Below are 13,185 nucleotides of genomic sequence, written 5' to 3'. Positions count from 1 at the left end.
TTGATTTAAAATCGGGGTTTGCACTCGTGAAGGACCACTCGTGTTGTGGATGTTGTGGCGGCGACTTTACACTTGTCGAGGACGTTGGAGAGAGAAAGCATTGGTAGGTTTAAAGGGAAGGAGAGGCGAGGACGTTGGAGAGAGAAAGCATTGGTAGGTTTAAAGGGAGGGAGAGGCGGTAGAGAAGATAACTAAAGCGGAAAGTGTGGGTGGGGAGAAAATGTAGGAGATGATGGTGGGCTACATATATCATTGGCACGATCGGTGATGGTGGTGGTGTTCTACTCGTCTACTTTTCTTTGGGATTATGATAACTAAGCAAGGGTAATATTAGGATAATGTTTTCCATAGCTTCCTTCTATGATTATGAGGTATGGCAAATAGATATTAAAATTGTTTTCCATAACGGAAAACTAACAGAGGATGTGTATATGACACATCCAAAGGGTTTTAAACATATCAAATAACCTAATAAGACACGCAAGCTTGAAAAGTCAATCTATTGACTTAAACAAACATCTCGCAGCTTGAATCTTTACTTTAAAAAAAGGTCAAAGGATTTAGATTTCCTAGAAGTGTAGATGAGTCATACGTATTGTAACATCCAGTTTCGAAATGTTTCTAATTTCAGGATATCATACCATAATTTAATCAAGTAAAGGTCTTGGGATTCAAATGAATAAAGTTTAGACCTTATTAGATGTTGATAATGTTGGTTAAGTGATTTAAGCCATTGAATTTTGCTTTAGAGCCAAAAGGGTAGAATGAGAAGAAAGTGATATTTTAGGCTCTTTGCATGTATTAATGAATTAAGTTTGGTATTCTTTAAGTCAAAAGTAATTAAATATAATTGTGGGGCTTGTTAATACCTTCACGTGCATATAAAGATCACTAAAAACAAATTTGAAACGAGGAAGTTATTATCATTTAAAGTTGGAAGGAATGAGCAAAAGCCCATCACCACGACGTGGTGAGATGGTCACCACAGCACGGTGAGTTGTGCAGCCCAAACTCATAAAATTAGGGTTTCCCCCGTATTTAAGGACATTACCTTCGTGTTTTAGGTCATTTTACAACCTCTATCACATAAAGAGCTCATTAGGAGCAAATCCTAACCTCCATCTTCATAGTTTGAGCACCTCCTCTCTCCTTGAATCTCTTTTTGGTGCCTAATTTGGGTGTTTTGGTGAAGAAAGCAATAATGGTTGTGCTTGGAAGCTTGGTTGTATATCTCTACCATCTATACTATTATGGACCCTTGTAATTTTGCTTTATAGCCAAAAGGGTAGAATGGGAAGAAAGTGATATTTTAGGCTCGTTGCATGTATTAATGAATTAAGTTTGGTATTCTTTAAGTCAAAAGTAATTAGATATAATTGTGGGGCTTGTTAATACCTTCATGTGCATATAAAGATCACCAAAAACAAATTAGAAACAAGGAAGTTATTATCGTTTAAAGTTGGAAGAAATGAGCAAAAACCCATCACCACAGTGTGGTGAGATGGTCACCACGGCGTGGTGAGATGTGCAGCCTAAACCCATAAAATTAGGGTTTCCCCCGTATTTAAGGACATTACCTTCGTGTTTTAGGTCATTTTACAACCTCTATCACATAAAGAGCTCATTAGGAGCAAACCCTAACCTCCATCTTCATAGTTTGAGCGCCTCCTCTCTCCTTGAATCTCTTTTTGGTGCCTATTTTGGGTGTTTTGGTGAAGATGGCAATAATGGTTGTGCTTGGAAGCTTGATGCTTGTAGATCTCTATCATCTATACTATTATGGACCCTTTAAGTTATAAAGATCATTGCTTTATTGTGTTTCATCTTTAAATCTGAGAGTATTTGGAGTTTTAGTGTTATATATGTTTGTTTTGGCCCTTTTGATGGATATGAGTTGGAGTCTCGACAACTCCATGGTTAATGGTTGACTCTTTAAGTGTTCTAGACCCATTGTGGTGCTAAGATATGGAGTTCATCTTCATTTTAATGGCATTCATGGTCTTTGTGATATTTTCGGTCCCTTGGAAAGTTAGGGTTAGAGATCTCATTGTTTTGAACATTTGGAATGGATAAAGTTGGAAGCCATATCCATAAGAATCATTATAAGATTAGATATGAGCTTTAGGGCTCTAGACTTAGTGGTTAAGAGCTTAATGGAATAAGATATTATAGGTGTTGGTCACAACACAGTGGTCAATTGTTGATCAAGATGTTATTGTCAAGTTTCTGGTCAAAGATGTTATCATCAAGTATAAAATAACCTATTTTATTTGGTTGTATAACCCTGGTATTGCTATTTCCATTATATATTTTATTGTTTTGACTAGATATGTTGACTCTTAAATAAAATCAAATGATAAACAAATTAATTATTCATCCTTTTGGTAGCTCTCTAAAACAAAAATGTCTAAACTCTATTTTTCTAAATTGTCATGTAATACTACATTTATGACATTTTGTACAATGTTATGTAAGTTGGGTCTTAAGAGTAACACAATACATCCACCATCTTATTACACCCCATGCTAATATTGATCTCATTGGCATCAAAATCAAGGAGAAAAAAAGAATTCAACAACAATCAGAATTCACTTGGTACAAGACTTATAATTCCTCTACCCTATCTATTCAACTGAAATTAAGAACGACTTTCTCCCAATAATCCCATAATAGTCCCCCAACTTCCTCCAAATTTCCACACTGCAAACAACCAACCCATAACAAAGTCATAATCCATAAGCCAAACAAATTTCCTAGGGCTATTTTCGGTGACGAGGGCAAGGGCATTTACGTCTTTTGCATAAAAGAGAAATTGAGAGTCCATGCCCCGCCTTTTGGATCAAACTTGTCATTGTCATCAGTCAGGATCTCAGTCCAATGCATGTCAAACACAGATACAAAGTCTTGTCCAAAGATACAAAGTCATGTCATGTCATGTCTAAAGTGTCACTTTTCTTGCTTTGGGAACATAGTTTTTATGCTTTTTTTTTAGAATTTAAAAAAGAAAATTAAATGAAAATGGAAAACATAATATAAGGGAATAAAATGTAAATATAACCTTCTGAAGGTTGTTCAATCCAAGGCCCATTCATCACATTTAGAATCGTACACGCCTCACCATATTCCAAATCAGATAGCAATTTTGGAGTAAGCAAGAAACACCTATAAATCACACACACACACACACAATCATTTAGTGCAATTTCTAGGGCTATTTTCAATGATGAGGGCATTCACGTCTTTTACACAAGTCTATGTCTCATATATTTGGGTGGAACTTTTCAGTAAAACCTAATCTGTTTTGTTTTGTTTTGTCCTGTTGTAGGAACTTGAGGACAAAGAAAATTTAAAGATAATGACGAAAATGCCCTTACTGTGGAGTATTAGGCTGGCTTGCAGCTCTGACTAATTGTTGAAACATCTTTCTTTCGTTAATGGGGTCCATTCCTAACATGTAAGAAAAAATTAGATAGTATTAAAAAATTTATAACACAATATAAATAAATATAAAAGAATTATTCAAAAACCTTGATTTATCTCATCAACAACCCTAAATGGGCAGTGTGTGAGATCTTGTAGTGAAACAAGGTAAAGAATTGTTGACACCGAACGTTCCTACACAAGGGCAAGATTGTCATTTCATATGACATATCGTTGGTTTGTTTATTACAGCATTGTGCTTTGAAAAATCTACTAATAGGGTAGATTGGGAATATGTTTCAACTAATTAGAAAAAAAAAATGGATGTAGAAATAAATGAAAGTATGTTTTTATTTATTGCATTTAGTGCAAACATTAATTAAAATAACTCATTGTTATACCCCTCCAGATTGATGATGAGCACTTAGCACTTGAAGTTGTCCTGTTTGCCTGAATTGTGAAATCAAAAGCAAATAGAAGTGTTTATTTTTTTTATTTGTTGTTTCTTTACAAAGTTATTTAATTTTCAAATAGAGCAATAAATAATGAAAGAAATAGAATCAGAATATGAATGGGTATTACCTGAACTTGACTTTAATAAGAACTCCATAGTTATCAAAATCGTTTCCATGTTCATCTGTAGAAACAAAAAAAAAAAATCAAATCAATAAAGTAGCTGATGAATGTAAATGTATTATAAAATTCCAGGGGTATTTTGGACAAACCCAATAAAACTTCTCCAGCAACAGCCATTTCTTGAAAATTCTTGCTGAATGTCTCGTTTATTTGAGCAACTAAGTTTCTAAGTGTTGGAAGCCATCTTCCCTGTAGGTAGCAAAATCAAAGAATTTTGTAAATGTGGAACGAGCTTTGTAGGGTTGTTTTTTTTATTATGAGAATGAAAAGGGCATTTATGTCTTTTTCACAGAAGAGAGAAATTCCTTATCCCACTTTTTTGGGTGGGACAAAAACTGCAATTTTTTTTACCATTGACATTTTTTAAAGCTATTTTCCATGATGAGAATGAAAAGGGCATTTATGAGAAGGACAGAAGGGCATATAAGTCTTTTTGCAGGCAAAAGATCAAGAGTGAGTCCTTATTCCACCTTTTTGGGAGGGACAAAAAATTGTAATTTTTTTTGTAGTATCGACATTCTAGGGCAACTTTCAATGATGAGGATGAGAAGGGCATTTCCGTCTTTTTGGAGACAAAAGATCAAGAGCAAGTCCTTGTTCCACCTTTCTGGAAGGGACAAAAATTTGCAATTTTTGTACCATTGATGTTCTATAGAAATTTTCAATGATGAGGATGACAAGGGCGTTTACATCTTTTTGCACAGACAATATTTTTTGTCCTGATTCAACTTCTTATTAATGAAAATGAACTTGTTACTTAACCTTTAAAGAATCCAATTCATTTAAACGGGTAGTCATTTCTTTCTCATCTGATTCCAATTTTGTTGAGAGCTCCTCTATCTGTCAAGCAAAAATCATCTTGATAAAACATAACATAAATATATTTTTTTTAATAGCATTCAAATTTAAAAATAGTAAATTATACTTTTTTCTGACGACGTTCATATTCCTCCAAAATGTTATGATTCAGAAAGAGAATAGAATTTGCTTGAGAGGTAATATCTTGAATTGCAGCATTCAATTCCTCAATAGTTGAAGGCATCTATAAAACACCATCAAATTTCATTAAATGATTAAATCCAGAGATAACAAAATACATCAAATTACAGAAATGCCATTCAAATAAAAAACCAACTTTCAGTTCACTACTATAATTGAACATTTGGAATTTGGAACTAGGATGCTATTATAATACACAAATAAATGAAAATGCATTGCTATTTCTTGTATATATATATATATATATATATATATATATATATATATATATATATATATATATATATATATATATATATATATATATATATATATATATATTAGAAGAAAACCTGAAGAAATTCCTGTTCAAGAGCCCGAGTAATAACTGCAACTTTTTCTGCTTCTTTCTTGGCAGTTGCCAGTAGTTGCCGATGGACCTCCACCGCTTCTTTACCTTATAAAATGTAAAGAGATGGAAGGAATGGAATTGGTGATTCCATTCCATACAAAAACCAAACATATGTTGAAAAAAGTAATAAGAATAAGAAGGAGCATACATTGTTCAAAGTGTAAAGAAGCTTGCAATGCAAGCTTTTCTTGTTGCTTAATACTCGCTTCCATTTCTTTAATCTGACAAATGAACAACAAACAGGAATCGTATCATTATATGACTGAAAATGAGTACACAAAGGGGGCAATTTGGTCTTTTTACCAATATGGACACAAATTGAAAGTAATAACATGATACTAAGAGTACCTTCATTTCAATTTCAATGGAGGCCATGAACTTTTCAGCATAACTTTTTCTGATTCCAGTTGCTTGAATAAGTAGATTCTGCAAAACAGATCATGATGAGAATCACATAACCAAAAATGAAATAATTAATAATGTACAACACTTCCAAGATATTTATTCTATTTCTACCTTCATCTCCAATGCACACTTAAATCTTTGGAAATTCAAGTTCTCAGCATCTTCAACAAGCTTTGCCAATGCAACAGCCATGTCTTCCTCCTTTCCCATGGATTGTAATTTTAGCCTCTTTTGATCTAACAATAATAATATATTCGATTATCAGAGAATAAAATATTTCATGATTAAGTTATAGAAAGAGTGCATAAGAAAATGGGTTACTCACTAACTCTGTTTTCTAGATCACGGTGTTTCCTTTTCTCAAGTTGTGCTTCATTAACAAGATTCTCCTGCATTATTGAATTGAAATTTGAAGTGCTGCTTTAAATTTTAAAATAAAAGAAATTCTAATAAGGATAATGTTATGTTGTAATAAGAAGAAATCATACACGTTGTTTTTGAAGTTGAGCTGCTGAATCTTCTAACTCCTTTATCTCACTTTGAAATGATCTGCAACTTGCTTCTAGAGAAGAAATGGTTTCATCCAATTCATTTTTCTTTGCCCTCAGTATGTTTAATTCATCCCCATCTGTATCTGAAAAGATGAAAATTTGTGTTTTATATTATGCTTTTTAGGGTTTTTATTTTGTTAGATTCACCTATTATGTACATGTTGTCTCTCTTTTACTCAATATTTCCCATAGTAGAGCAAACAAAAGAGCTAGCAATTAGAAAATTTACAGTTTGGCCCCTGTATTTGGCAGATTTCTGTGTTTTCACCCTATAGCTTAATACTTTTGTTTCGTCTATTAATCCCTCAAGTTGGATACTTTCCCATTTCAGCCCATGTTGTTTCTGTTTCTTTTGGAGTAAATTACACGAATGGTCCCTATGGTTTAGGGGAGTTTGCACGTTTGGTCCCTAACTTATTTTTTTAACTCGGAAGGTCCCTATTGTTTGTTTTTGTTACGCGCTTGGTGTCTGTCTTACCTAAAAATACTATTTTGCCCTTGATTTTTTTAATTTATTAAAATAAACACACCCCAACCCCACCCCCCTCATCTTACCTTACCTACCCTAACATTTTTCCTATTTAAATAATAGTCTTTTTAGCTAAGATAGGGACCAAACACATAACAAAAACAAACAGTAGGGACCAAGCACATAACAAAAACAAACAACAGGGACCTTCCAGGTTAAAAAAATAAGGTAGGGACCAATCACGCAAATTACCGCAAACCATAGGGACCATTCGTGTAATTTACTCTTTCTTTCGACACTTATTTCATTTTTTAAGGGGCAATACCAGATTGCTTTGTAAAGATAAACAAAAAGAAGACTTTTTTTATAAACAAGAAAAAGATAATAAAACACAAGGGCAAACTAGTAATTAAGAACTTACTGGATAGAAGAAGACGAGAGTCACGAACTGATTCAACAGATGCTGAAACATGACCACCATATCTGGATTTAGACCAACGATAGTGATTTTCAGGAGTCCATAGATCCGTTATTCCAAAACCATGTGCCATGTCAGCATTTTCATCGCTCTTTTTAGACCCTATGTACTGAAAATTGATTAAAAGAGCATAAGTTTTTGATAGAATGGAATTGAGAGAGGAATGGAATGAGACAATGAGTCATTCATTACATTCAATAATCATCTTTGGTTAACACTTAACATGTAGCAACTAGCAATGTAGGAATGGAATAACTTTTCAAGTGAAACTTTTATGTTATATATAAATCAATGTATTTTTTACTCTGTTAACAAACCTTCAGTTACAAATATACATAATAAAGATAACGTAAACCTTGTTATAACCAAATAAGTCAAAATAAAATGTTTTTTAGTTAGTTTTAAACAAGAAGAAAAACAAAAGCATACCGAATTCTCTAGATTAGCTTGTCCAATCAGAACCTCTTTGACTGCATATGGAGCATCAAAAACTTGGTCAAGTCTTGAATATACTCCCATAGATGACATCTGTTTATTCAATCAAAATGTAAATAAATATTAGTGCCATAATTAAAGATTTATTAAAATAAAAATAAAAAGCGACACCACATATTCACATGCCTGTTGAGATATATGCAGCTCTTCAGGGTTGCGCCTTTCATCAGCCACATGATTTATAACTGCAACATCAAATGATCTAAGATTCTTGAACAAGTAGTCACGATCAGCAGAATCTTGAGTTATAAAAGCCTGCATTTTAAATAAAAATTAAAAAAATAAATATTGACTTTTTGGAATGAACAAATGTTAAGAGCAATAAAAAATGCAAGAAGCTCCAATTTGAAAATACCTTCCAAATGTAATATGGAACATGATTTTCTAAGAAGGCAGCATGAAGTGGATTTGAGATGTTGACCTGAAGCATTGTTGAAACAATTTAATAAATTACAATGTAGGGTTAAAAACAACAGCAATGTACTTTTGTAAATGTGTTTATTAAATAGTCCTACTTTTATTTCTTCCTACTACAACATTGTATTTTGAAAAATCCAAATAAAAAGCTGTTTTCAATGTTATAACTGGATAGATTTTCATAGTATAATGACCTAATAAGAAAGTTTGAAAAGTATAATGCTAAAGAAAGATGATTTATTTCAAAGTATGAGGGTATAAAAGACAAAGAAATGAAAGTATGGTGTTATGAAATGGAAAAAGTACCTCAATTAAGACAGGGCCATAGACCTCTTTCCTAAATTCATGTCTGTGTTCTTGAACCCAAGCATAAGCATCAAATATTTTTTCATGTCCAGAACTTTTTAATGCTTGTAAACGTTTGTTTTTAATATTTTCCATTTCTTTTAATCTTTCTGCAGATTGTCTTTGTAATGCTTTGTTTCGATCTAGAAGCTTCTCTTTCTCTCTCTTTTGATTCCTTTTCTCTCTTGCAGATGCTTCCAGCTCCAATATTTCAGCACCTAGTTTTTCCTACAAAAACAAATTTTCCTCTGTAATATAATGGATCTTTATAAAAATAAATAAATAAATAACCAAATATGCAACAACTATGTGTATAAGACTACGTTTTTTTATAGAAAATAAAAAAATACACCAAGATTCATTGTTTTTTTCCTGAACCTAATATTGGCATATTTTAAAGGATTATTTAAAAAAAAAAAAAAAAACCCTTATATTTTGTGTTTTTTTGGATTAAACCTCAAATTTATTTTTTGCCTGAAAAAGATCTTGTATTTTTTCATTTTTTCTGAGAAAGCCCTCAACTTTGTATTTTTTTCCGAAAAAACCCTCAACTTTGTATTTTTTTCCGAAAAAAACCCTCAACCTTTTTGGTTTTTCTCGAAAAAACCCTCACTTTACAATTTTTTTTTTGGAAGAAAAAAATGACTAAAAGGGCCAGATAGGAAAAAATGAAAAAATACACGGTCTTTTTCAGGCAAAAAAAATTTCGGTTTTTTCCGGAAAAAATACAAATTATAAGGTCTTTTTTGAGATTATGCCTATTTTAAAATAAAATCCCAAGTCTTCATTTCCAATCTTGTCATTTATTTTAATTTATAATAATACATTTATAAATAATATTATGATTCTAGAATCTGAAATAATCTTGTATGTATCTTTTATAGTCTTAAATAAAATAAAATTTTGATTATAGATAATTAAACATCAACATTGGTGTCACTAAATATAGTATGAAAAAGTTAAAAGAGTTGGATTAGGGTTACAGACTGTGTAAATGAGACTTGAGAGAGAATTTTTGATTAAAAATTGAATAAAAAGAAGAATAAAATGAGTGAAAGAAGCATAAATTACAATTTTATCCTTGGGGGGTTCAAAGGGTGGAAGGTTTTGCAGTTGCAATTCAGCATCAGCAAGTTCTTTTTCAGCTTTTGCAATTCTCTCTTGTCTTGATTGTTCTTGTTTCTCTAATTCCTCCATGTCATTATACTTTCCACTCACTTTAGCACCCTAAATAATATAGAAAAATAATAGTTAAACAAGATATAGATAATGTTATTTTTCAATATTTATAAGAACACAACACAACATGAAATAGAAATTAGAAGACTTTATCAAAATTATCAACATACCAACTGGTTTTCTTTCTCCATCATTTGCTTTCGTGAAGTTTCAATTTTATCTAAAAGGTCTCTGTCTTTTTTACATTTAAGATCATATCCCTTCTTTTCTTGCTTTTGTTTCCTACAAACAAATTGTCACATGATTATAAAAAGATATTATAATTACTTTTTGAACTATTTCCTAGCTTTTCTAGCATTGGTTAGCATGTGTCATATTGGGTGCATCCTCAAATTTAGATATATAAACAAAATTATAAGAAAAAAAAAGTGAACATACTCAATAGGTTCTTTAAACTCATTTAACATTTTGGCAGCTGTGTCAAGCTTCTTCTTTGCATCTTTCTCTAGTTCTTTAGCTTCAAGATACTCAGCCTTCTTCATGTCATATTTCAACCATGGTAATTTCTTCTTCATTGACTCAGCCTTCAATAACAAAAAAAAAAATTATAATAAAAACAAAAGAAAAAGAGTCCCATTTCCAATAATTTCATGTAAGAAAAATAGAAAAAGAAAAAAAGAACCTTGGCTAAAAGTTCATCTCTTTGGCGAACACGCTCCACATCTCTTTCTTGTTCAGCATTAAGTGCTTTTAGCTGATTTAGGGTTTCTTTATTCTTCTCAACAACCTGAAAAGAAGTACAATGTTACTATTATGATATTTTGGAAAATGGGTGTTTGTTATTTTTAATGAGCTCAAAGGGTTACTTGTTCAGATCTTTGTACTTCTGCACTTGTTGCAACAAGAGCACGATGTAAAACAGGAAGTTGAGGATCACCTACAGCCTTCTCTGTTTCTTCTAGAAGCCTCACTGGAGATAGCTTAGCAAATTCACAAACCCTATCTTGTGGTAAAAACTGATAATCCCAATAACAACAAAAAAAACAATAATATTAAGTAAAACAAGCTTAAAGATGCCGTAGTTTTATCTCAGACTAGTTTCTGAGACAAAACTATTGGAATTGAAACTCAAACACTGAAGAGAAACTTTAGAAAACTCACTTGAGTAAGATTGTTGACTTGAATATTAAACTTTTGGATTACTTCAAGAACTTCCTTTTTGGAAACTGTTTTGCCTGAAGTAAAAAGATATATATATATATATATATATATATATATATATATATAGAGAGAGAGAGAGAGAGAGATCATCAATAACATTATCAAAGAATTCAATGTTACACAAAGATCTTATTCTTACCATTAAATAGCCATTCGGATTTATTACGCGAATCTATCTTACGCGTTATAATAATCTTTTCATTTGGGGTGTCACCTCTCAAGGTAATTTTGGTATAACCAGATTCTTCTCCACGTTTCACAAATGCACCAATAGTTCCTGCCCTCCCCAAAAGCTGCATAACACAAACTCAAAATCTCAAAAATTGTAACAAAAAAGACAAATGTATGAAGGAAATTGCTTTTATGAGTTATGACCTGGGGTTCGCCTCCAAGACCAAGAGCAATTGCACACACCAAAGAGCTTTTACCAGATCCATTTGGCCCAATAACAAGGTTTAAACGAGAACCAGGTTTGCATACAAGATGATTGAATGTCATGAAGTTGCGAATCTCAATTTCCACTATGTTCCCTGGTAGATAATCATCTGCGCCCCTGTTGAAGGAATATAAATTACAAAATATGTGTAAATGGTCGATGAATGGTGATGTTGCTGATAAATCAGTTTCTTATCTGAGCTCCATGGAAGAAAAAACAACAGTTTCCAAACGCTGAACAAAACAAGACAAAAAGCACAAAAAGGAAGTAATCCGAGCTGCTGAATGACTAAAAAGTGTTGAGCTTCACTGTCTAATCGTTGGTATCATGAAGTACATGAAGATGCAAATCTAAAAAGATGCACAATTTTACGATTGTTTCTGTTATCTGACGGTTAGTAATGAACTCTACGTGGTTTAATGCGGGAATCCGAATTAATGAAAAAGGTTATATAATCCATTGCAATTCTAACTTGCAAAAGAAATGGTTAGCTTGTCTGAACCCAAGGAGAGATTTCTTTTTGACTGAAGAAAAATCGCTGTTCAGAAAATTCTAGGGTTTCGAAGGAAATTACCTGCTGATTTTCGGACGCTTAGCGCGGGGTTCGCCCATTTTTTGAACAATCTTCGAACTACTTGGTATCCAGTCGAATTGAGAGTATTTGGGAGCAAACTAGGGTTTGCAGGTATGTTGTATCATGAAGATGATGTGACGAAGAGAGGTCTCGTCCAAGATCAGGAGTGAAATTGGCGCCAAAAGTAGCACAATTTCTTTGGTAAACACGATGCTACATTTATTTGGGGAATTATATAAGAAGGCATGTTGTTTATTTTTGCAATTTAATCATTACATTTTTTTTCTTTTTGGAAATCTACATACCTAATATTTTGAAAAAAAATAAATAATAAAGTCTAAAATTTTATTTTTTAAATAAATAAGTTCGATTTTTAAATTTTTGAATAGAAAATCTCAATAAATCGATTAATTTCTCCACTTTAGTTCTTTTTAACTTGTTCAACAGGTCAGATGACTAAATCGTAAATTTTTCTAAAATACTAGGATTTTTTCTACAGATTTTATCAAAAGTTATATATAATGTATAAACGTATTTTTTACATATTTATATCTATTTTTACGTACTTTTTCTATTTTTAACTTTTTATATGTATATGTTTATGTATTTTAAATATATTAATGTGTTTTTTTACGTGTATATATATATATATATATATATATATATATATATAATGTATTTTTGTGTGTTATTTTTTATATATTATGTATTTATATATATTTTTACATATTTGTCTTTTTGTAAGTTTATGTATGTATATGTTTACATTGTTTATTTATTTTAAATTTATAAACGTATTTTTAACGTATTTATATGCATTTTTAAGTAGTTTATATATTTTTATTTATTTTTATGTGTTATTTTTTATATATTATGTATTTATGTATTTTTTTAAGTTTTTTATACAGATGTTTAAGTATTTTAAATGTATAAACGTATTTTTTACATATTTATATGTATATTTAAATATTTTACATATTTTTATGTATTTTGATGTGTTTTTTTATGTATTACGTTTTTATGTGTATTTATGTATTTTTTTTTTAAGTTTTTTATATAGATGGTTATGTATTTTAAATTTATAATTAAGTACATATAAATAAGTAAAAAAATGTTTATATGATTAAAATACATAAAAATACGTAAATATATACATATAAAAACTTTAA

The 13,185-nt window shown here is 31.2% G+C and overlaps 1 protein-coding gene across 1 annotated transcript; it reads right to left on the bottom strand.

Moving 5' to 3' along the window:
• Positions 1 to 2,393: 2,393 nt before the first annotated feature.
• On the bottom strand, positions 2,394 to 12,227 carry SMC5 (structural maintenance of chromosomes 5). The gene is made up of 29 exons (XM_078992253.1): positions 12,017 to 12,227; positions 11,382 to 11,559; positions 11,146 to 11,299; positions 10,947 to 11,020; positions 10,652 to 10,801; positions 10,468 to 10,572; positions 10,224 to 10,369; positions 9,956 to 10,067; positions 9,678 to 9,833; positions 8,568 to 8,834; positions 8,200 to 8,265; positions 7,971 to 8,099; positions 7,779 to 7,877; positions 7,293 to 7,458; positions 6,340 to 6,485; positions 6,177 to 6,240; positions 5,963 to 6,087; positions 5,795 to 5,872; positions 5,595 to 5,667; positions 5,388 to 5,491; positions 4,982 to 5,098; positions 4,819 to 4,896; positions 4,146 to 4,245; positions 4,003 to 4,057; positions 3,822 to 3,870; positions 3,528 to 3,615; positions 3,375 to 3,447; positions 3,059 to 3,162; positions 2,394 to 2,700 (listed from the first exon to the last, which is right to left on the bottom strand). The coding sequence occupies exons 1-29, from the start codon at positions 12,052 to 12,054 to the stop codon at positions 2,639 to 2,641; spliced, it is 3,156 nt and encodes a 1,051-aa protein (XP_078848379.1). The 5' UTR covers positions 12,055 to 12,227; the 3' UTR covers positions 2,394 to 2,638.
• Positions 12,228 to 13,185: the final 958 nt, after the last annotated feature.

Source organism: Lactuca saligna, chromosome 1, assembly GCF_052625555.1.
Source record: "Lactuca saligna cultivar CGN05327 chromosome 1, ASM5262555v1, whole genome shotgun sequence".
Classification (NCBI taxonomy): domain Eukaryota; kingdom Viridiplantae; phylum Streptophyta; class Magnoliopsida; order Asterales; family Asteraceae; genus Lactuca; species Lactuca saligna.
This window is presented reverse-complemented; position numbering and strand designations above follow the sequence as displayed.

Bases quoted from the DNA above. Each gene is read 5' to 3' on its own strand.
- SMC5 (XM_078992253.1), bottom strand. From the start codon at position 12,054: ATGGGCGAACCCCGCGCTAAGCGTCCGAAAATCAGCAG. The intron at 11,560-12,016 runs GTAATTTCCTTC...TTCCTTCAACAG, and splicing joins AAGCGTCCGAAAATCAGCAG to GGGCGCAGATGATTATCTAC. The intron at 4,058-4,145 runs GTTTGTCCAAAA...TTGTTTCTACAG, and splicing joins TGCTGGAGAAGTTTTATTGG to ATGAACATGGAAACGATTTT.